The 24495-nt window shown below is 31.3% G+C and overlaps 1 protein-coding gene across 2 annotated transcripts; it reads right to left on the bottom strand.

Moving 5' to 3' along the window:
• Positions 1-9622: 9622 nt before the first annotated feature.
• Positions 9623-19053, bottom strand: LOC132747096 (uncharacterized). 2 transcript variants are annotated; one of them, XM_060736407.1, is made up of 10 exons: positions 18723-19053; positions 18198-18497; positions 17104-17148; positions 16525-16569; positions 15571-15615; positions 12715-12825; positions 12227-12287; positions 11919-11986; positions 11608-11632; positions 9623-11169 (listed from the first exon to the last, which is right to left on the bottom strand). In XM_060736407.1, exons 1-6 carry the CDS (start codon positions 18871-18873, stop codon positions 12725-12727), a joined length of 687 nt encoding a protein of 228 aa, XP_060592390.1. In that variant the 5' UTR covers positions 18874-19053; the 3' UTR covers positions 9623-11169; positions 11608-11632; positions 11919-11986; positions 12227-12287; positions 12715-12724. The 2 variants fall into 2 exon arrangements, with proteins under 2 accessions (XP_060592390.1, XP_060592389.1); XM_060736406.1 differs by having other exon boundaries at positions 12715-12840.
• Positions 19054-24495: the final 5442 nt, after the last annotated feature.

Below are 24495 nucleotides of genomic sequence, written 5' to 3' on the forward strand. Positions count from 1 at the left end.
CGGATATACAAGCTTGCTTGGCACTAGACATGTCACACTGCCTGATTACACAAGCTTGCATGGCTCTAGGCAAGTCAGAATGCCCGGATGAACAAGCTTGCTTGGCTGTAATCAAGTCGCTCAGAATGTCCGGATGTACAAACTTGCCAGGCTCTAGGTAATTCAGACTGTTCGGATTGACAAGCCTGTCTGGTTCTAGACATGTCAGACTGCCCGGATGTATCAGCTGGTTTGGCACTAGACATGTCACACTGCCCAGATGCACAAGCTTGTCTGGCTCTATGCATTTCAGACTGCCCGGATGTATAAGCTTGCCTGGCCCTTGGCAAGTCAGTCTGTCCGGATGTTCAAGCTTGCTAAGCTCTAAGCAAGTCAAAATGCCCGGATGTACAAGCTTGCCTGGTTCTAGACATGTCAGACTGCCCGGGTGTATCAGCTGGCTTGGCTCTATTCGAGTCAGACTACCCGTACGTACAAGCTTATATGGCTCTAGGCAAGTTACAATATCTGGATGTACTAGCTTGCTTGGCTAAAATTAAGTAGGTCTGTCCGGATGTACAAACTTGCTTGGCTCTAAGCATGTCAGACTGTCCGAATATACAAGCTTGTCTGGCTCTATGCAAGTCAAATTGCCCGGATGTACAAGCTTGCTTGGCTTTAGGCATGCCAGCATACCCGGATATACTAGCTTGCCAGGTTGTAGGCAAGTCAGAGTGCCCGGATGTATAAGCTTGCCAGGCACTATGCAAGTCACATTGCCCGGATTCACAAGCTTGCCAGGCTCTTGGCAAGTCAGAATGCCCGGATTTACAAGCTTGAGTCAGAATGTCAAGATACACAAACTTACCATCCTCTAATCATGTCAGACTCCCTGAATGTACAAGCTTGCCAGGCCTTAGGCAAGTCAGACTGCCCAGAATGCACAAGTTTGCCAGGCCCTTGTCAAGTCAAACTGACCGGATGTACAAGCTTGCAAGGCCCTAGACAAGTCAAACTGCCCTATGTACAAGCTTCCCTGGGTCGAGACATGTCAGACTGTCCGAACGTACAAGCTTGCTAGAATATAGACAAGTCAGAATGCCCGTATATACAAGCTTATCAGGCTCTAGGCAAGTCAGAAACTCTCCGGATACACAAGCTTGCCAGGCCCTAGGCAAGTCAAACTGCCCAATGTACAAGCTTGCCAGAGTATAGACATGTCAGACTGTCCGGACGTACAGACTTGCTTGGATCTAGGCAAGTCAGAATGCCCGGATATACAAGCTTTCCTGGCTCTAGGCAAGTCAGACATTGTCTGGATGTACAAGCTTGTTAGGCTCTAGGCAAGGCAGACACTGTCCGGATATACAAGCTTACTAAGCCCTTGGCAAGTCAGACTGTCCGGATGTACAAGCTTGCTTGACTCTAGAGAAATACAAGTCAGACGCTGTTCAGATGTACAAGCTTGTTAGGCCCTCTGCAAGTCAGATACTGCCCAGATGTACAAGCTTGTCAGGCTCTAGGCAAGGCAGACACTGTCCGGATGTACAAACTTGTCAGGTTTTTGACAATTGAGACTGTCCGGATGGACAAGCTTGCCTGACTCTAAGCAAGTCAGGCTACAAAGACGTTAGCTGGAAAAGGGCTCAGATCATTATATTCATTGTTACAAATGTTACTTGACTACAAAGTACTAGTTACCAGTTAACATGTTTAATCTCTTTGACGCCTATGTTTTATCAATTTTAAATTATGGCTGTGAATGGGGGTTTATGAATGCAGAAGTTTTGGAACGAGTACATAATTTTTTTTAAATGTTAAACAGTCAACAAATACTTTTGCATTGTATGCAGAATTTGGGAGATTCTCTCTTTACACTGAAAGGCATATTCGTATGATAAAATATTTTCTTAAGTTATATACAGGTAAAAAAGATAATTGTATATTGAAACAATATTGTGTAGACAGATATATGATGTTGATGTGGTAAATTGTTCAACAAACTGGGCTTCAAAAGTTAAAAACATTCTTCAGTCAGCAGGATTTAATGAAGTCTGGTTATATCCCAATTCTGTAAATATAAAGCTATTTATACCTATTTTTAGAAATAAATTACGGAATACTTATATAAATTGTTGGAATGATGGTATTCAATCTTCATCATTGTTAGATGTAAATAGGGAATATAAGATCACAATTGAATAATCGTTATATACAAAAAATATTGAAAATGTTAAATATAGAAATGTTTTAGCCAAAATTACACTGTCCTCACACAAACTTAATATCGAGTTAGGACGACATAATAATGTACCAAGGAATGAACGAAAGTGCACGATATGTTATATTAATAATATAGAAGATGAATTTCACTTTATCCTTAAATATCTGATATATTCTGAGTTAAGAAAGCAATACATTCCAAGATACTATTATTGCAATACAAGTATGTTTAAATTCATTTCATTAATGCAAACTGGTCGCAAGAGAGAACTGAAAAATTTAGCTTTATTCTGTGACAAAGCTTTAAAATTGAGGGATAGTTTGTTATAGTATAAGTACTGACATGTAAGCTTTGCTCTCTTTCTCTGTTTTTTTTTTCTGTTGTTTTAAAAAAAGTATCATTGTAACTGTTAAATGCGCATTGTATATTCATCATGTAGATTTGTGAAATTGTACATATATGCATATATTTTTTATTTATTTATTTATTTATATTTGTATCTTTTCAAATTAAATATATCTGTTTTTCAACACATAACAAAATATAAATACCATGATAAAATGTTTTGACAAAACTTATCTATATAATTAAGTTTTGTTTATTTGTCTGTTTTGTGTGGGGTTTTCTTTCAATAAAAAAAACGTACAAAATCAGTAAACGTATTCAGTTATCATACAGAAATATATTCTATTAATATTGATCATGAATTATTTAGGGAAGGAAAATGTTAAAATACTGGTTATGTAAAGTTACTTAAGTTATTCCCCTTCATTTGTCACAATTAAAACTGCGAATTTGCTTTTTTTTTGTGGATTCTTTTGATACGCATTACCGAATTTCTCAAACATAAAAGAAAATGTATTGCAGCTTAAATTTATAATGTTAGGTAAAGATAGACAAATTCTTGTGTATTATTTTTATGTATTCATATGTTTTGTAAGTAATTTCTTATCCATTAAACATTCTCACATTACATAAACCATAATATTTTGCAATTAAATATTATTATGTTCATGTCATGTGTCATTTATGTATAATATGTTGTATTTGTATATATAATATGGTGATGAGCTTTTTATGCTTAACCAAGAAATAAAGTTTCTGTTCTGTTCTGTTCTGCTATAATATCGACATTTTTCGGAACAGAAATAATTTTTCTATATTCTTTGAAAAATAATTTTGGGCAAAAACATTACAAACGGTTTATTCTAAATTTCTTAAGTGCCAGAAACCTGAAAATAAACTTGTAGATTATGAATCCCTTTTAAATTAATGTTCTCATCCTGGTTCACTACATATGTTTCAACTATGATTGAAATCGGGCAAAGCAACGCAATATTAAATTTTGCTTGTTGTTGGAATTCTTCTTACGTACTTAATGAGAATTATTAGGAAGAGTTATAACTCAATATATAGCATACAAACTAGATTACCGGTTACCCGCAGCACTTGTTTCAAGAAACTAACATGTCAAAATATATATAAAAATATAACGATGAATCATTACATTATAAAACAATATTGAACGTTTAACAAGTATGATATTTGATGAGTCTTCTGTCCTTATTCACATGAAAATTTAAGCACAGTGAAATTCATATCTTGCCAACAAGTTCTTATAGAAGTTTCATACGGATGAATAAAAAGGTGAACGAACCACAATATAGTCATTGTTGTATATATATATATATATATATATATATATATATATATATATATATATATATATATATATATATATAATATATATATATATATATATATATATATATATATATATATATATATATATATATATATATATATATATAGGTAATACGTGAATACAAATGTTTCATGTCTTATTTACAGAAAATGTAAAATAATAATTATTACATAATATCACTAGAATAACAAAACGCACCCGCTTAAGCAATATCAACAAACATAATATAAGCTTGATTTGATATCATCTTTGTGAAATTAGCATTCGTCAATCAATTAACTTTTGATATTACACATATTTTAGCTTCACACATGTGAAGCATACATGTAGAAAACATTCAACTAAGAAGTCTTTTTACGGAACATGTTGATATTTCAAGTAGCAACATAACTGTCAGAAATCACCAGTCCTTAAAACAGTATTTTTTCTATTTTTTCCAAACAACCCCGTTATTTATACAACATTATACCTAGCATAACACTTTTTTATCTATTACACAAGTCAGTGAGACTATTTGTGTAACGATATCTTCCATTGAAATAACAGAAATACAAATATTACAAACAATCCTTCTATAAAGTTTCCCGAACAAACAGGAACGTTCAAGACGAATCTCTCAAGTATATTCTCAAGATTTATCGGCTTTGGTTTAGATCTGTATATGTGTAATATTGATCAGCATCCAGATTCAGACTCTCATACTGAGATTGACTGAAAAAAGACATATGAATGATTTTGAACCATGAATAATTAAAACCATAAAGTAAAAGTAACTAACAATAAGCATGTAAAAATGCAGATCTAAAAACAATAATTATCATGATTATGCCAAACATTCAGTTTACAGTCTTTGGTCAACAATATGTTCTCTAAAGATATTTCATCGAAATATTGGTTTGCATTTTTCTTTCACCTACCAGTGTTAATAATTTGAAGCATTGAGCCAGCTGAAATATTAGCTACAATACTAAGGTCTTACAAAGGCAAGAATGTACTTTACACTATACCCGTAAATTAGTTACAAATGTGTCTTATATTTATGTTCATATATAATAGGCTAAGAATTTAGTATAGGAAGATCATTGCATTAAGAAATCAGTTACATCAATCTTGATATTAATGGATATTTTATGTTAAATCTCTCTAAAAAATAACTTAATACTTTTTTAAATATTTATGGTTTTCATACCTGTTATGTTGTACTCTGGAGTTTACTGAAACAATTTTTAAAAAGAAACGGCTGGTAGTAAATTTCGTTAAGGAAACAATTGCATTCGTTTTCATAGCAATTATGCTGTGTATACATCATAAATAAAGGTTAGACTTTATATTGCAAAATAATAAAATAGTTTTAGTTGTACATAAATGTTTCAGAATCCTACACGATCTATATTAAAAGATTCAATTGTGATATTAGTTTATCAAACCGAATAATAATAAATTAAATACATGTTAATTGAATAACGACATGAAAGAAATTATTGAAAATCAACATACCTTCAAGAGAATGATAAGTTCCCCTGATTTCAGTATCTGTAATGTTTTGAAGTTGCTCGTAGGTATCCCTAATATTAATGATTTTCAAAACGAGTTAAACTTCAATGCCAAAGTTATCAATTTAAGCGTTGTAGTCAAAGGGCGAATGATATTAATTGATGGTATGCACCAACTAGGCCTCTCCCTAGCTTTGCCTTTTTTATTTTTTGAACTGATCTTTCATATGATTATGACATACATGTATGATAAAATCGTGATTTTCGAAACGAAATACACTTGACAATGTTATGTTTTATCAAGAAAACATTTAAAACGTTCGTAACTTACAGAGCAGTTGGTGGTCCAGTTAATTCTATGTCACGAGAAACTGTCTGCTGAGGTTTCGAGCCTGTGTTATCAAAAAGCATAGGACATGTAAAGCATTTAAATACTAAGCTGTTATTGCGTCTAAAATTAAATAAACTAATGAACGTTCAAAACCACATATGCATGCAAAATATATTGTTTTTAACATATATTAGAGACCAACCTTTATAAGCTATGTTTGATAAAAGTAGAATTGTTACCACTTAAAACGGTAAGTAATTCATAGAATAACATATTATGTTGTTCTCAATTTGTTTTACATCATAACAAAATCAAACTTTTTATTGCTATATGGTTTACACCATTTCTGCAAAAATAATCATAATAAAACAAATCAATCGTTATAACTACATAATTTAAAGACATCACACGCTTTCGTCTGCATTTAGTGACTTATTAAAAAAAAACAGCAAACGAAAGGAAACTACTCCTTAGGTAAAAGCGTAAGCATCCTCTTAAAAGATCTAAACTAATACAGTGTTCAAATATGGTTGTATGTTTTACCGATAACTATCAGTCTATTTCAAGTTTGCTTATAAACCCTATTTCGTAGCTAATGATCTAAAAATGACAGACGCCCGATGATATTACAATACCTGCTAAAATTCCTTTTCTAGTAAGATTAAAATAGGTACAAATCACACCAATAAGAATTCAAACAGCTAATGCACCAATCACAGACCCAAGTACAGCTCCTAAACCTACACCTGTTTCGTTTGTGCCTGTAAACACAAAAAAAGATCAATACTCTAGTTTTTTTATGATATTAATACGATTTTTTCATATTGTAGCGAATGTTGCATATCACTCATGCGTATTCTGCGTAGGGCATTAACGCAACGATGACTACAATTAATCATATTTAAATGCTTTAATAGACGTGATGTCAAGTTATGTCACCCGGAAAACAGTCATTTTGGGATGACTTAAAGCAACAAGTACGTTAATTGTATCTATGACAGATATAGGAAACTATGAGGGAATAATAATTCAATGAAAAAAAACGCATGACCACAAGTCCTCTTTCTAAGATATCGTTAGACAACTTTCCAATCAGAAATTAAAATTGCAACAGCAGGGTGATTATAATTAACTTTTATTACCCCTGTGTTACATAACAATGCACAATTTGTATTGTACACTGCCTTTGAATAGTTGGATTGGCAAGGTGGTAGGTGCCAAAGTGGTGTAAAATGTCAAAGTTTAAATGAATGGCATCAAAACAACATTGAGTGATTTGTGGAAAAATATGGCAGTTGAAATGTAAACTTAGGATTTCTATGTCAGAATATATAATATTAAGAAGAGGAAGAATCTATATTTTGCAAATTAACTCTCAATATAGTCACATTAAAGCTATCATGATATATAAAATTACCTTTCCTTAAAATTTGGGACAGTTCATTCAATATTAAAGGGATTTCTTGGTCAGAATATAATATATTAGCTATCAATTGTATAGCGCTAGGCTGCCCGGATGTACGAGCTTGCAAGGCTCAAGGCAAGCCAGATAGTCCGGATGTACAAACATGCTTGGATCAAGGCGAGTCAGAATGCGCAATTATTTAGGTTGTTTGGCTGTTGGCAAGTCAGAATGCCCGGATGTACTAGCTTTCCAGGCCCTAGGCAAATCAGCTTGCTTGGCCCTATACAACACTCATATAAAAATATATAATATTTCGTGGTTTGCTGTCGTGTATGATACCAATTATCTATTGTATCACAAACCTTCCATTATAAACCATTTCACTTAAAGTAACACATGGTTACGCAAAATAATAGTACAAACATACAATACTGGAAGTGTATTTGTATAGGACAGCGCGTTATCACATGTAAGTTTGAGTAAATTGAATTTAAATCTATGAAGCATATAAATATACTAAATATTGCACAAACATATTTAACATTTGACAAATATTCCTCAAGACATATCAAGAGCCACGTGAAGCAATTTCGTTCAGTTCTGCCTATAATATCCTGTTTGTATCTTGCATTCACTGATACAAAGGCAAATTGAAAACAAAAATAAGCTGTCCTGTTGTTTCGTTGATTATAGAAAAGCATATGACTGTATTGATAGGTCAAGGTTATGGTATAAACTTATAAAATCAGGTATTGACGGCAAATTCCTGTCAATCATAAGATCAATGTATAATGAGGTGAAATTGTGTGTTAAACATCTCTATCTGATGTCTTTAATAGAATCAATGGTCTTTTCCAGGGGGGAGATAACTTCTCCAATATTTTTCTCCCTGTTCTTGCATGATATCGAATTACACCTGCAAGAAAATTTTGACGTTTGTCTTAATATCGACCAAATATCAATTTATTTATTGTTATTTGCTGACGATGCCGCCATCATTTTAGAATCTAGATCCGGTTTGCAGAAGTCACTTGATAGTTTATTGTCCTATTTTAATCGTTGGAATTTGACGGTAAATGTTGAAAAGACAAAAATAATTGTATTCAGAAAAGGTGGTAGACTTGGAAATATGGATAAGTGGTTTTATAATAATCAAGAAATCGAGGTAGTAAATTCATTTAACTACTTAGGTGTGGTATTCACGAGTGGGGGGTCATTCATGCAAGCTACAAAGACGTTAGCTGGAAAAGGGCTCAGATCATTATTATATTCATTGTTACAATTGTTACTTGACTACAAAGTACCAGTTACCAGTTAACATGCTTAATCTCTTTGACGCCTATGTTTTATCAATTTTAAATTATGGCTGTGAAGTATTGGGGTTTATGAATGTAGAAGTTTGGAACGAGTACATGAAAAATTCTGTAGGTTTATTTTAAATGTTAAACAGTCAACAAATACTTTGGCATTATATGCAGAATTTGGGAGATTCCCTCTTTACACTGAAAGGCATATTCGTATGATAAAATATTTTCTTATTATTATAATAAGTTATATACAGGTAAAAAAATGAGAACAATATTGTGTAGACAGATATATGATGTTGATGTGGTAAATTGTTCAACAAACTGGGCTTCAAAAGTTAAAAACATTCTTCAGTCAGCAGGATTTAATGAAATCTGGATATATCACGATTCTGTAAATATAAAGCTATTTGTACCTATTTTTAGGAATAGATTACGGGATATTTATATAAGTTGTTGGAATGATGGTAATCAATCTTCATCATTGTAAGATGTATATAGGGAATATAAGATCACAATTGAACAATCGTTATATATAAAATATATTGAAAATGTTAAATATAGAAATGTTTTAGCCAAAATTACACTGTCCTCACACAAACTTAATATCGAGTTAGGAAGACATAATAATGTACCAAGGAATGAACGAAAGTGCACTTTATGTTATATGAATGATATAGAAGATGAATCACACTTTATCCTGAAATGTCTGATATATTCTGAGTTAAGAAAGCAATACATTCCAAGATACTATTATTGCAACACAAGTATGTTTAAATTCATTTCATTAATGCAAACTGGTCGCAAGAAAGAACTGAAAAATTTAGCTTTATTCTGTGTCAAAGCTTTTAAATTGAGAGATAGTTTGTTATAATATACTGACATGTAAGCTTTGCTCTCTTTCTCTGTTTTTTTCTGTTGTTTTAAAAAAAAAGTATCATTGTAACTGTTAAATGCGCATTGTATATTCATCATGTAGATTTGTTAAGTTATATGTGAATATGAAATTGTACATATATACATATATTTTTTATTTATTTATTTATATTTGTATCTTCTCAAATTAAATATATCTGTTTTTCAACACATAAAAAATATAAATACCATGATAAAATGTTTTGACAAAACTTATCTTTATAATTTAGTTTTGGTTATTTGTCTGATTTGTGTGGGGTGTTTTCTTTAAATAAAAAACGTACAAAATCAGTAAACGTATTCATTTATCATACAGAAATGAATTCTATTAATATTGATCATGACTTATTAAAGGGAAGTAAATGTTAAAATACTGGTTATGTAAAGTTACATAAGTTATTCCCCTTCATTTGTCACAATTTAAACTGCGAATTTGCTTTTTTGTGGCTTCTATTGATACGCATTTCCGAATTTCTCAAACATAAAAGAAAATGTATTGCAGCTTAAATTGATAATGTTAGGTAAAGATAGACAAATTCTTGTGTATTATATACATGTATTCATATGCTTTTTAAGTAATTTCTTATCTCATTAAACATTCTCACATTACATAAACAATTATTTTGCAATTAAATACTATTATGTTCATGTCATGTGTCATTTATGTATTATATGTTTTATTTTTATATGTAATATGGTGGTGAGCTTTTTATGCTTAAACCAAGAAATAAAGTTTCTGTTCTGTTCCGTTCTGCTAATATATCGATATTTTTCGGAACAGAAATAGCTTTTCTATATTCTTTGAAAAATAATTTTGGGCAAAAACATTACAAACGGTTTATTCTAAATTTCTTAAGAGCCAGAAACCTGAAAATAAACTTGTAGATTATGAATCCCTTTAATGTTCGCATCCTGGTTCACTACACATGTTTCAACTATGATTGAAATCGAGCAAAGCAATGCAATGTTAAATTTTGCTTGTTGCTGGAATTCTTCTTACGTACTTAATGAGAATTATTAGGAAGTGTTATAACTCAATATATGGCATACAAACTAGATAACCGGTTACCAGCAGCACTTGTTCAAAGAAACTTAATCAAAATATATATAAAAATATATACCAATAAGTTTTTTTTATAGAAGTTTCATACGGATGAATAAAAGGTGAACAAACAACAATAGTGTCATTGTAACATATACACAGGTTATACGTGAATACAAATGTTTCATGTCTTATTAACAGAAAATGTAAGATAATAATTATTACAAAATATCACTAGAATAACAAAACGCACCCGCTTAAGCAATATTAACAAACATAATATAAGCTTGATTTGATATCATCTATGTGAAAATAACATTCGACAATCAATTTACTTTTAATATTACACATATTTTAGCTTTACACATGTCAAGCACACATATATAAACATTTAATGAAAAAGTCTTTTTTGCGAATTATGTTGATATTTCAAGTAGCAACATAACTGCAAGAAATCACCAGTCCTTAAAACAGTATTTTTTTATTTTTTCCAAACGACCCCGTTATTTATACAACATTATACATAGCATAATACATTAAGTTTTTAATCTATTACACAAGTCAGTGAGACTATTTGTGTAACAATATCTTCCATTAAAATAACAGAAATACAAATATTACAAACAATCCTGCTATAAAGTTTCCCGAACAGACAAGAACGTTTAAGACGAATCTCTCAAGTATATTCTCAAGATTTATCGACTTTGTTTTAGATCTGTATATGTGTGATAGTTCTCTGTTTCCTGATTCAGACTCTCATACTGTGATTGGCTGAAAATAGACATATGAATGAACATTTAACAATGACGAATTAAAAACATTAAGTAAAATTAACTTACAATAAGCATGTAAAAAGCAGATCTAATAACAATAATTATCATGATTATGCCAAACATTCAGTTTACAGTCCCTGGTCAACTATTTGTATTTCATCGAAAGATCTGTTAGCATTTTGTCTTTCACCTATCATTGTTAATAATTTGAAGCATTGAGCCAGCTGAAACAAGGTCTTACAAAGGCAAGAATGTACATTACACTACTCCCGTATGTATCTTATATTTATGTTCATAATAATAGGCTAAGAATTTAATATTTGAAGAGCATTGCATTAAAAATCAGTTATCTCAATCTTAGTATTTATAGATATTTTTAGTTAAAGCTATCTAAGAAATAATTACATACTTTTGTAAATATTTATGATTTTCATACCTGTTTTGTTGTACTCTGGAGTTGACTGAAACAATTTTTAAAAAGAAACAGCTGGTAGTAAATATCGTTAAGAAAACAATAACATTCGTTTTAATAGCAATTATTCTGTGTATACATCATTAATAAAGGTTAGACTTTATATTGCAAAATAATAAAAAAACAATTTTAGTTCAACATATATGTTTCAGAACGCTACACGATCTATATTAAGAGATTCATTTGTAATATTAGTTCATCAAACCGAATAATGATATATTAAATACATATTAAATGAATAACGACATGAAAAAATTTATTGAAAGTCAACATACCTTCAAGAGAATGATAAGTTCCCCTGATTTCAGTATCTGTTCTGTTTTGAAGTTGCTCGTAGGTATCCCTAGTAGAAATGATTTTCAAAACGAGTAAAATTTCAATGCCAAAGTTATAAATTTTAGTGTTGTAGTCAAAGGGCGAATAAGATTAATTGATGGTATTCACCAACTAGGCCTCTCCCTAGTTTTGCCATTTTTATTTTTTGAACTGATCTTTCATATGATTATGACATACATGTGTTATAAAAATCGTGATTTTCAAAACGAAATACACCAAGAAATCATTTAAAACATTCGTAACTTACAGAGCAGTTGTTGGTCCAGTTAATTCTATGTCACAAGAAACTGTCGGCTGAGTTTTCGAGCCTGTGTTTGATAGAAGTAGAATTGTTACCACTTAAAACGGTAAATAATTCATAGAATAACATATTATGTTGTTCTCAGTTATTTGTTGTACATAATAACAAAATTAAGCTGTTTATTGCTAAATGGTTCTACATCATTTCTGCAAAAATAATCATTATAAAACAAATCAATCGGTATAGCTGCTACATACTTTATAGACATAATAACACGTTTTCTTCTGCATTTACTGACTAATACAACAACCAACACACGATAGAAAACTACTCCTTAGGTTAAAGCGTAAGAATTCTCTTTAAAGATCTAATGCAGTCTTCAAATATGGTTGTATGTGTTATCGATAACTATCAATCTATTTCAAATTTGCCTATAAACCATATTTCTTAGATGATATTCTATAAATGACAAAAGACCGGTGTTTTAACAATACCTGCTATAATTCATTTTCTAGTAAGAATCAACAAGGTAGAAATCACACCAATAAGAATTCCAACAGCTAACACAGCAAAAACGGACCCAACAACAGCTCCTAAACCTACACCTGTTTCGTTTATGCCTGTAAACACAAAAAAGATCAATGCCCTACATAATCTTGCATTTAGCAACACTAACATTAAATTATTATTATTATTATTATTATTATTATTATTATTATTATCATCATTATTATTATTATCATTATTATTATTATTATTATTATTATTATTATTATTATTATTATTATTATTATTTACCAAACTTATTAAGCTCTTTTTTCATGCACATTGGCACGTTCAAAAATTCTGTGCAGTTTTACCAAATAGATGTAAAATATTTAAAAAACAAATTAAAACATCAATATTGCTCAAGTCACAAATTCAAATCAAATGTAGTTTTAAAAGTTAAAAAGACCCACATAAATAATAAAATACAGAAAAGACTTAAGAATTGTTAAAAAGGCGAACCTAAAAATTAATCAATCCAAGTAAAACCTCTTAAATAAGTGAGTTTTAAGTGCTCTCTTAAACACTGTTAGAGTTTCACAGCTTTTAAGTGTTCTAGATAGGGCATTCCAGAGTTGAGGGGCATAAAAGCACGATCACCATAAGTCACAGTCCTACTACGCGGTACAACCAGTGCTAAGCAATCATAATAATTCTGGGACATAAGTTATCTGGATGGGATATAAATGTCTATCATGTTTCGTATGTACGTAGGTACCTGTCCATGAAGCGCCTTAAACACATATTATGTCAGGAGTTTGTACTCGACTCTGATGTGCACAGGCAGCCAATGTTATTCTTTTGACACAGGGGCCTGCATGCCATTATTGTTAAGGAGTTTATTATTTCTGTTTTGCAAAACAAAAATCCTGGATTGGTTGTTACTCATAATTTGACATTTCATATAGCACAAATTTGGACGGAAATGTATTCAGAACCCACGTCTTCAATTTCAATGCAGTTGACAGTAATTTTAGCCTATTTGAATACTCTGCAATGCCAGGGGTATTCTACCTTAAGTTTACGTGGCAAAAAAGAGTTTTAAAAATGAATGCCAAACATTATTATTGTTGACCTGCAGTTAAAATACATGTAACATGTGATTTCTTCTAAATTACAATTACAAAGTATCATATATATAATTAGTCTCATAAGGTCAAATTGGTGACAATTAAAAGAGAAAGCCAGGTTTTCCCTTCATGATAAGTGTACGACAGTTGTCCCGAAATTTCACATAATATTTCATTTATATCATATGAAAAACTATTCAAAGCGATTTCAAATCTTTTCATCATATCTATAGTAATGCAATAAATGTCTTCTTAACATAATTAATTCCATACCTTAATGATATTGGTTTTCAAAAAAATACTCATCGTCGGATACCCACGATTGATAAACATGTCACATAACATGCAATCAATGAATGATGATGAATGATAATGGTTCGGCCGTGGGTATCCGACGATGAAAAATACTATAATAACAAACGCTGTCACAGAACGTGAAAAATGCCCCGAAGGATTCTAGTTATAAACCACATATTACATGTTATGTCTGGTTGTAAAAATTAACACAGTTTGAACCCAAGCAGCGACCTTTAAGTTAGACAAAGAAATCTAGGTCTTGTTCACAACACATTGTGCATCTATGGTGACTTTATATTTTTGAATAAAAATTGAAAAATTTATGTATATGGAAGTTACAGAGCGGATACAATAACAACTATTTATATGTATATAACATAAATATTGAAAAAATTAAGCCCCAGCAGTGACCTTAAACTAAGGCGTAGCAACACGGGTCTCAAGGGCAACACATAATATATTAATGATTATTACATATGTAAAATAAAAAATATAATCCTTCCATGCATATTAGTTTCAGAGCATCACGACCGTCTCTACCTATATGTATATCAACATCAAAATTAACAAAGTTTGAATCTCACAGTGACCTTGACCTTAGTCGTAGAAACGCCTAGTCTTGTTCGCAACACACCATACATCTATGGTAAATTCATATGTGAAAGAAAATTAAAATCTTATCATGCATAAGGCAGTTTCAGAGCGGTAAAGGTTCTTGCTCAAGGAAACAACGAGTTCCCCTTGACGGGGTTTGAACCCATGCGGCTAGTGATCATTTCGATTACTAGTCCGACGCGTTAACCACTCGGCCATGCCGCCATCGGATCAGGATTTGTATATCGCCTTTTTCTATATAATCGCTTTTTTGTTTTATAGTATGTAAGTTTATCGACTATTTCGAGCACTCGGGAATACATTTTTTGTTCTTTCAATTTTGTAACAGATTATAATTCGGATAGTAATTTTAACTCAGTTCTAAATATATTTTAAGTAGCAGAAGCCAGATATATCATTTTACCCTTTGACAGAGGTGGTTATTTTTACTTTTTTATCCTTGCAACTAGTGAAGTCAAGTAAGAATAGTTCGCTGTAAGAGCAAAATTGTGTATAATGTCAAAGTTTTAAAAACACCTTTGAGTAACTATCGGAAATCATGGTAGTTAGATGCAGTTTATTGATTGTACACTATTGAAGTCAAACGTCCGATCTTTTACCTGTGCCGGTTTGCAAAATAGGAATTAAGAAAACTTATGTCGTTTTTTAAAAATAATTTGCCGTGTGGTTAGATATTTCGATTTTTAATACAAATAATTGTCTCAAATATACAATAGTGCTTTATAATATTATTATTTCGCTGATATACGAACTAAAAGGACAATCCTTGAACGTATAACAATATCCAACATGGACAGATAGAACAATTTTAGACAGTTTTACCTGTTGTACTCATATAATCGCCTGTCTCTCTACCATCTGGGTTTGCTGTAATTTAGAATATAAGAATTGCTTTAATAGCATGTAACAGAGTATAAAAACATATAGTTATTTTCTGTAAATACTACTGTGCATGTCATTCAATGCCTTGAAATATTATGATTATGATTCGTGACAAGGATTTTGGTTATGTATAACCTCTAAAATGCATTTGACAGAATAGTGCTAAAACGTTTTTGCTTTAGTTAAGTGCCAGTGGTCACATAAGATTTAAATGATATGTTACAGAAAAACATCTTTTCAAACTTCTTTATATATGAGAGAGAGAGAAAGAGAGTAACACGTTTCCTAAAACTTTATTCGAGTATTTGCTATAGTTAGTAGGTTGAGCGACATTTCAAGCACTCCAGGATACATATGATATTTTGATCTTTCATTTTTATAACTTATCATCATTCGAATTTGAACTAAGTAGAAAATATTTTTATAAACATAATGCTCATATGTCATTTGACCCTTTGACAGTTTTAAGGTCATTTTCCTTGCAACTAGAGAAGTAAATTAAGCGTGCTGTAAAAGGATAGTGATGTATGATGTCATTGAAAGTAGTAAATGAATAGCATCAAAACTTGAGTGATTCGCACAAAATCACGGTAGTTTGGAACAGTGTGTTAACTGTATACTAACAAAATAACGCGTTTTGTTTTTAAAGAAAATCGTCCAATTTTTTGCCTGAGCAGATTTGCAAAATTTCGATTGTTAAAATAGAAATTACAAAAATTTTGTCGAGTGGATAGATATTTTGACAGTTAATAGAAATATTTTTTCTCAAACATATAATTACTGCTTTATAATATTCGTAATTTGGCTTTTATACGAACTTAAAGGACAACCCTTGCAAGTATTACAAAAGCCCACAAGGACAGATAGAACAATGAAGGGCATTTTCTGTTATACCTGCTGCACTCATATTATCGCCTTTCTCTATATCACCTGGATAAGCTGAAATTTAAAAAATAAAAAAAGTAATAACATATAACAGAGTATTTATCTAAAGATGGCATTGAGTTTATTTCTGTGAATACTATTGTGCATGTCTTTTGTTATAATATGATTACGCTTCTTGAATCTATTACATTATACAGGCATTTGACAGGAAACTTCTTAAACGTTTTGCTGTAGTTAAGTACCAGTGGTCACATATGTTTCAAATGAAGTGTTACGGGCAAAATCATCTATCAAAACATCCTCTAACTGCTTCATTTTTAATTTAGATTAACTCTCACCAGCGAGTTCACTTAGGTTCATAATTATTATCGCTAGAGTAAATGAACGACCCTAGACGGATGCCTTATCACAAAGTCGTTACTTATTATTCATCAGCAACTTCAGTCAGTAAAGATTAAGGCAATTTGTGAATGCAAATACGTTTCTCGTTTTTTTATGTTTTGGCTTTTTAACGAACTAATTGAACAATCCTTGTACGTATATTAATAACCCACATTGACAGATTGAGCAATAATGGACTTTTTTTACCTGTTGTACTCATATTTTCGCCCGTCTCTCTACCATCTGGGCTAACTGTAATTAAAATTAAAATTGAAAATTTAGTAACATATAATAGAGTATTTAATAACTATCGTTACCTATTACTTTCTACATGCATTTGACAGGATAGTGCTATGTAACCCGTACGTACCAGTGGTTACATACGATTCAAATGATGTGCTACGAAAAAAAAAACATCTTTTAAAACATCTTACTGCTACACCTTTAATCTAATTTCATTTTGACCACTGAGTTCACATACTAGGTTCATTATTATTATCGCCTCAGAAAATGAACAACCGCAGACGGATGCCTTATGATCAAAGCGTTACATATTTTTCATCAGCAACTTCAATCGGTAAAAGATAAGGCAATTTGTGAATGTTTCAATTATTATTCGTCAGATGTGTCAAACATTAATTTTATTTAAACATTATGTACACATTACCAAGTCAAAGCGTTCATCAGATGTTTGTTGAAATAATATAAGTTTCCAATTTACTTTTACAATAATAATGTAAAGTATAAAAATCAAATAAAGACTTGTGCATGCTTGCACACGGACGGACAGAGAGAGAAAGGGAGAGGCCTAGAATACCTCTAGAATACAAACCCATATTTGCTCTTTCAATTGATGTCACTTATTGTCTTTCAAATTTAAACACAGTAGCAAATATTATTATGTAACGGAAGGTTAATATGTCGTTTTATTTTTTGACAAAGGTTATTATTTTTAGTTTGATATAAATAAAAAAAGGTTCAAGGTCAAAGTGGTATCACACTCCGTTACAGTATAAAATGTATGAGATTGAATTAATCAAAACATTTTGTTGATACATCAAGTTTGATTTTAAAGGTAATTAGCATTTTCCATCATTTAAAAATGAAAGAATCAAAATGGCTTTCAAAAATATGATTGTAACATTTGGCATTGTGTGCAAACAACCTGTAAATCTATAATCATACTATTTTCAATATATACATTAAGTAGCATAGTATACTTACTTATAACAAACATCTTAGCAGTAACACTTAAAGGTGACTATTTTCAATATATACATTAAGTAGCATAGTATACTTACTTATAACAAACATCTTAGCAGTAACACTTAAAGGTGACGACAATGCATCGTTCATGACTGAAAATATCACATTTTCCATGTGATGATGGTCCCTCACCTTGAACAATACCATATAGGTTGTTGAATTCCATTCTTCGGGTATATATGATTCATTTCCTATTGTCATGGTAACAATTAGAGGACGGGTTCCACCGTGTATCTCACAGGCAAGTTCGAACAGGTCATTATCTTCACCAACAACACAGTCAGTGCAATTTTCTATGTTTTGTAGACCAACTATTACAGGTAAACTTGGTGGTTCTGAAAATATGCAGAATAATTGCTGACAAACGGAGAATGTTAGTGATTGCATTGTGTCAATGAAAAGTATTCTGTTATTTGTATATTTAGAAGTGCTTAATTTGAATATATATAAGTGTACAAATCGACGTCATTAGGCTTCTCTTTATCATGTCTTCTTTAAAAATTCAAATTGTACTCAGTAAATTTCTGCTTAGTTTCTAACGATCTGAAATACAAACCAACCTGATACTTTTACTTCTATGGGATTTGTAAATGTGTTACTGTTGTCGCAATAAACAGCATATCGCCCGTTCATAGAAATATTAAACCTGTATATTTTCAACACGTATACATCATTTGTCTCCCGTATTTGTTCGTACATACCAGCTGCCATTTTCAACTTTTTCGAATTTAGCTTTGCGGAATATATCCAATGTCGTTTAGAATTACTGTTACGTTTCTCATAATTTGATGGATGATATTCAATTTCTACTGTTACGAAATTAACCACCTTCTCAGATCTTAGTTTTACTTCTCCACATATATCTGAAGAATATAAATAGCTTGATAATGACTGTTATTTTTTTCAATTCGCTTTGCTTAGCGAAATAAATAATTTATAACCTAATAAGAGGTATAGGACGGAATAAACAACAACACTAAAACAGGATGAAGACCTTTGCATTGTTTCAGTATTGTTTAATACACATCAATATAAAATGAGCCGTGTCACGACAAAACCAACATAATGCGTTTGCGACCAGCATGGATCCAGACCATCTTGTGCATCCGTGCAGTCTGAACAAGATCCATGCTGTTCGCTTACAAACCCTATTATACTGATAGCGAAAAGCATGGATCCTGATCGAAGACACCTCTTCAACTCTTATTGATCCAATTGCTATCTCAGATCAGAATTTAATACACATCAATATAAAATGAGCCGTGTCACGACAAAACCAACATAATGGTCTGGATCCATGCTGGTCGACAACGCATTACGTTGGTTTTGTCATGACGCGGCTCAAATATAATAACACTTTATGTCTGTGGAAGCAAAACCTCTGTACTTAAACTCTTGACAGCTCCCAGCCTGTAAAATAAACTGTTATCTTGATTATTAACATATCGATATGTACAGATATGTACAACCAGAAGCTTTACTGCCCATAAAGATAAAGCATTTGATTTTACTTATCCACTGAAAACAGTTACATTCTTACATTTTGCTTACTTTATAGTTAATACAATAATGGCTAAGTTTAGTTTAGTTTAAACATATTTTATCCATTTCCATTTTTACAAGTACAAAGCAAATGTATAGAAAACGGGGTTGGACCACAAGTTCAAATAACATTAGTAATGGCATTGAAGAATATAACAAAGAACATGTATTTTAGGAACAAAAAATGTTAGATCATTTGCTGAGAGAGAGAGAGAGAGAGAGAGAGAGAGAGAGAGAGAGAGAGAGAGAGAGAGAGAGAGAGAGAGAGAGAGAGAGAGGATGTACTTTTGGCAGTCGCAATTATTCTTTTAAGAGCAAAAATCTTCAGCATGGAGCAGATTTTATCGAAAAAATTCCGTAAATGACCAGTCCGTAGTTATTATTAAATCGTTAAGTTTCGCAAAATCAGCGCGATTCTAATACCATACAAGTTTTTTTGTAAGGTACTGATTGTGGTAATTTAAATTTGATATAAATATAAGTGCCAAAATGATATTGATATTCCACGATGTCTTAAAAATACCCGAATGTAGAATTAAATTCTGATCTGAGATAGCAATTGGATCAATAAGAGTTGAAGAGGTGTCTTCGACTCGTGTCGGTTCCGTAATAACATTATACATATTATTTAAAATTGATACATCGCGAAGTTTATGGCTCCTTATGTTCAACTGGTCTTCATTAATGTCGCCTACAAATAGAACTCTACATGACTTAGTAAAAGCATTTTTAGACATAATTATATTATATTCAATCTAACCAAAAAGTCTACATTTGTATTAGGTGGACGATAAATATAAGCTATCAATTTTTTTCATTACGGTCTTTTATTTCAATCCAAAGTGATTCGGGTAAGGTATTTTCCAAATCAATAAGCCATTTAGATACGAACTTCTCATTAACATAAACCAAAAGTGACACGTGTTGTGTTTACGGTATATTATGCTGAAGTTAGTTAGTTTCAAGCTGTAAATATTGATTGAGTTGTACAAATGTGTTTCCGTAAAACAGATACTATCAAAGTCTAACCAGGTATCTATAATATATTCAATTTTATTCCGGATACTTTTTATAATCTGATGAAAACTGAGAAAGATCCGTCAATGATATCATTAGGCCCTGGATTTAATTCAACATCACCCGATAAAAGTATAAGATTTGATAAAAGAACTAAAAAATGTAAGTTCAATGACTGAGATTAACTGTTCGATGCTTCGAACAAGTTAACAAGTTCATTTGTCAATTGATTACCGACATATACAGAAATGTATTATGTATTATGTTTTTTAAAATATAAACTACAGACATGTATATGACTCATTATTTATTCAGTTAAATTATAGTTTTATTTATTTATTTTCAGTCATTTTTTAAAATTTCTGTTGAATTTGACGACTGTTTTTTTACTGTAATCATTTTCTAATATTTATAAAGAAAATATCAATATAAAGATATTTTCCCATATAAACATATTTACTCGTTGATACCTATCCGAGCAAATCAAATTCCCGCATTTGTACACCATGTATATAATAAGTTACATGAATTCATGTGTATATACATATATATGCTTACTCAAATAGAAATGAACTTCAGGTAAAAAAGGAAATACTTCAATGTCGCATTTTGTTGCATTATCGGACAAATTGTGACTGCATAATCAAAAAGAAAACAAAGAAATGAACAAAAAGAAAGAAAAAAATTATCAAAATACATACAGACACAACAATAATTCTTATGACAATGTTAAAAAAAGTTGCTCGTGCTCGGTCACGCTACTATAAGCTCAGGTAAAATGATTTACCAGTTAATTGATAAGGTATATCCAATAATAATCACCGAAGCACAAAGAGGTCATACACGTACACGTACACAAACTACAAACTGTTTGTTTTTATCAGAAACACCAGCTATAAATAAGCATAATCCTTATCACAGTGCTTTTTAATTAATCCATATCACCAGAGTTTACATTAATTTTGCTAGTCCCGAACATTAAAACATTCAAAAACATAACATCAAAATATCTCAGAGCTGCTAAAATTAAGCTGCACCCATTTTAGCCTCGTATTCGTTTCAATTTTAATAGCTATTTTAAGTCATAACAATTTGTCTAAGACTAACAACAGTAAAATGTTTGGTGGGTAGGCAATACGACATGTACAATACAATTCAGAGTTCTCTCCGACCTGCAATTACATACACTTCAAGGTAAGTGAAGCCGAAATATTCGTACTAATATAACCGAACAACTATAACTTTTAAACTGCAATTATAAATACATTTAAAATCGTTGTTAGTTCTGGCCAAGAGGTTTGTCAATTGTTAGTTGGCAACACTCACGCACAACAGCGCCGCCTGTAAAATATTTAAACAAAAACAGTTTATAGTCTCTTCTTGCGAAGAGGCACGATTTGTTAATAAAATCTAATAATCTTATACACGCCTCGGCTTGATGATGTTTTTGATAAAAATGGCGAAGGGAAGTTGGTATTGTGTGTAATTATGATAAGCATCCATATAATATTATAAAAAATATCAAAATATTAAACAACAACGAAATTAATAACACACACACACGCACACCAAAAAGCTTTACATTTAAGGTGAATCGAAAATTGTGTTTAATAATTCATTTAACAACTTTGTCATATTTTTGACATTACAGTTCGGAAACAAATGCTGTGAAAGTGGGTACACACACATAGACCGACGGTGCGATTTTAACAAACCGCTATTCTAAATTTATCAAACTGTAAAAGTTTAGGTTGTTAAAGTGATCAGCTGTCAAAATCTAATGTTGATATGTCAAACTATTACAATTCAGGATAGTATATAAAAATGCAGCCAAGCTATTACAATACAGGTTTAACAAATCTATTCTATGTTACAGTGCTATACTATTATAATTCAGGTTGGTACTGTGCTGAGCTATCAAAGCGTTAGGCTATTACAATTCTGGTTGTTTAAGCGCTACGCTATTACCATATATTTTAAACAGTACTAAGCTATTACAATTCAGGATGTAAAGCGACAGGTTATTACAATTGTAACAGCGTTATGCTTTTATAATTACAATTTAGGTTGTTATATTGCTGAGCTATTACAATTCAGGTTGTAACTGAGACAAGCTTTTTCAATTTAGAAGGTTCAAATCCTCAATATATAGAATACAACTGAGCTTTGTTGAAGAAACAAAAAAACAAAACAAAAAACAACAAAAAACAAAAAAAAACAAAACCAACAACAACCCCCCCCCAAAAAAAAAAAAAGAAAAAAAAAGAAAACAACAACAGCAATAAAAGCACGAAAGTTATAAAAGGACATGAGTAACATCATTTCTAAAACATCCGCATTGTACAGGTTAAAAGGGTCACCCCAGCGTGTAGATCACAAGAAATTATAAACATGCAATCATATAGGCAATATTTAATACATCTCGCGCCGTTTGCTTGATGCTTCAAAATAAAACAGCAGTACATTTTGCAGTTTTTCAATAGTATACATTATTGATATATAAAAGTCCGAAAAATAATCACTCGCAAGCATTATTTACGATAAAATTACATGAAAATTTTAGACTCGGTTTGACTGTCTGTAAATGAGGAACAATAAAACAAATTAATATTCCTAACGCTCCCTGGCACAAAAAAAACTAAAACAAAAACGGAAGCGAAGAACGGATAAACAATGTATGTAACAGATTACTGGTCACTTAAATTTCTGTTACAAATATGTATTTAAAGTACAGCATATCAGAAAATGCTTCAATAAATTAAACCTCAAACTTACCTATTCTAGATTCTACCGGTATCGATAATATGACCAAAAATAATACGCACAGAGAACTGACAATCGTTGACATTTTGAAAACATTTAGAGTCCTTTAGAATAATTTATAGTAATAAAATAAAGAATATGAAGAAAAGGAAGAAAAATTTATCCCTTAATATTTTCCTCATGTTATAATTCATCCGGAGCTTTAAATAAAGTGAGTAAGTAATTTCACGAGTACTTTCTAACCGTTTTAAGTGTTACAATGATGTGTCATCCGGTTAACGGTATAGACTTCACCGGATAATTATTATCACATCCTTTTTTAGTCAAAAACACATTTAAAATTACCACATGTATTTTAATAAATAATTTTTTATCATACTATAGGCATGCATACACACATACTATATTGTCATTTACATATCATGTTAATTGCTGAATAAGAGCATTCGGAACTGCCTCGGCTATTATCTATAATAACCTCGGAAACAATACGGATTGAAAGTAGTTCTACCACGTGATTTCAGATGTAAACAGAAACAGAGATAATGTAAAACGAATGTGTATATTTGACATCTAATGTCTGTTCCGGTACTCTTTTCCTTGAAAATAAGTCTGACTTTAAATATGCCCACTGATGTTCAATTTTAAACAAATCCGACTATATGTCAACAGGTTGGTTTTTTGTACTTTCGGTTTTACAACCATAATAATAAATATATAAATAATGTATTGTTTGCTTTAGTACCTATGAATTCACTTATTTTAGGTGGACTTCTACTTCATATATTGGAAATAAACTTGTCAACAACTCCCAGCATTAATTAACTATTTGTTTACATGTTTAATTTCTTAGCGTAGGTTAGACCGAAATACCGCATCCGTTCTGTGTTTTCATACTATTGTGTTCAAGGTCCTTATCCGAAGACTGACGGAAAGGGCCGAGTAGTTGCGATTGGAATAAGAGCAGCCACACTAAAATAAACATTATTATACAAAAATGGTTATCGCGAA

The sequence above is a fragment of the Ruditapes philippinarum genome, unplaced genomic scaffold (assembly GCF_026571515.1).
Source record: "Ruditapes philippinarum isolate M1 unplaced genomic scaffold, ASM2657151v2 ctg12004_1_1_1_1, whole genome shotgun sequence".
NCBI lineage: Eukaryota > Metazoa > Mollusca > Bivalvia > Venerida > Veneridae > Ruditapes > Ruditapes philippinarum.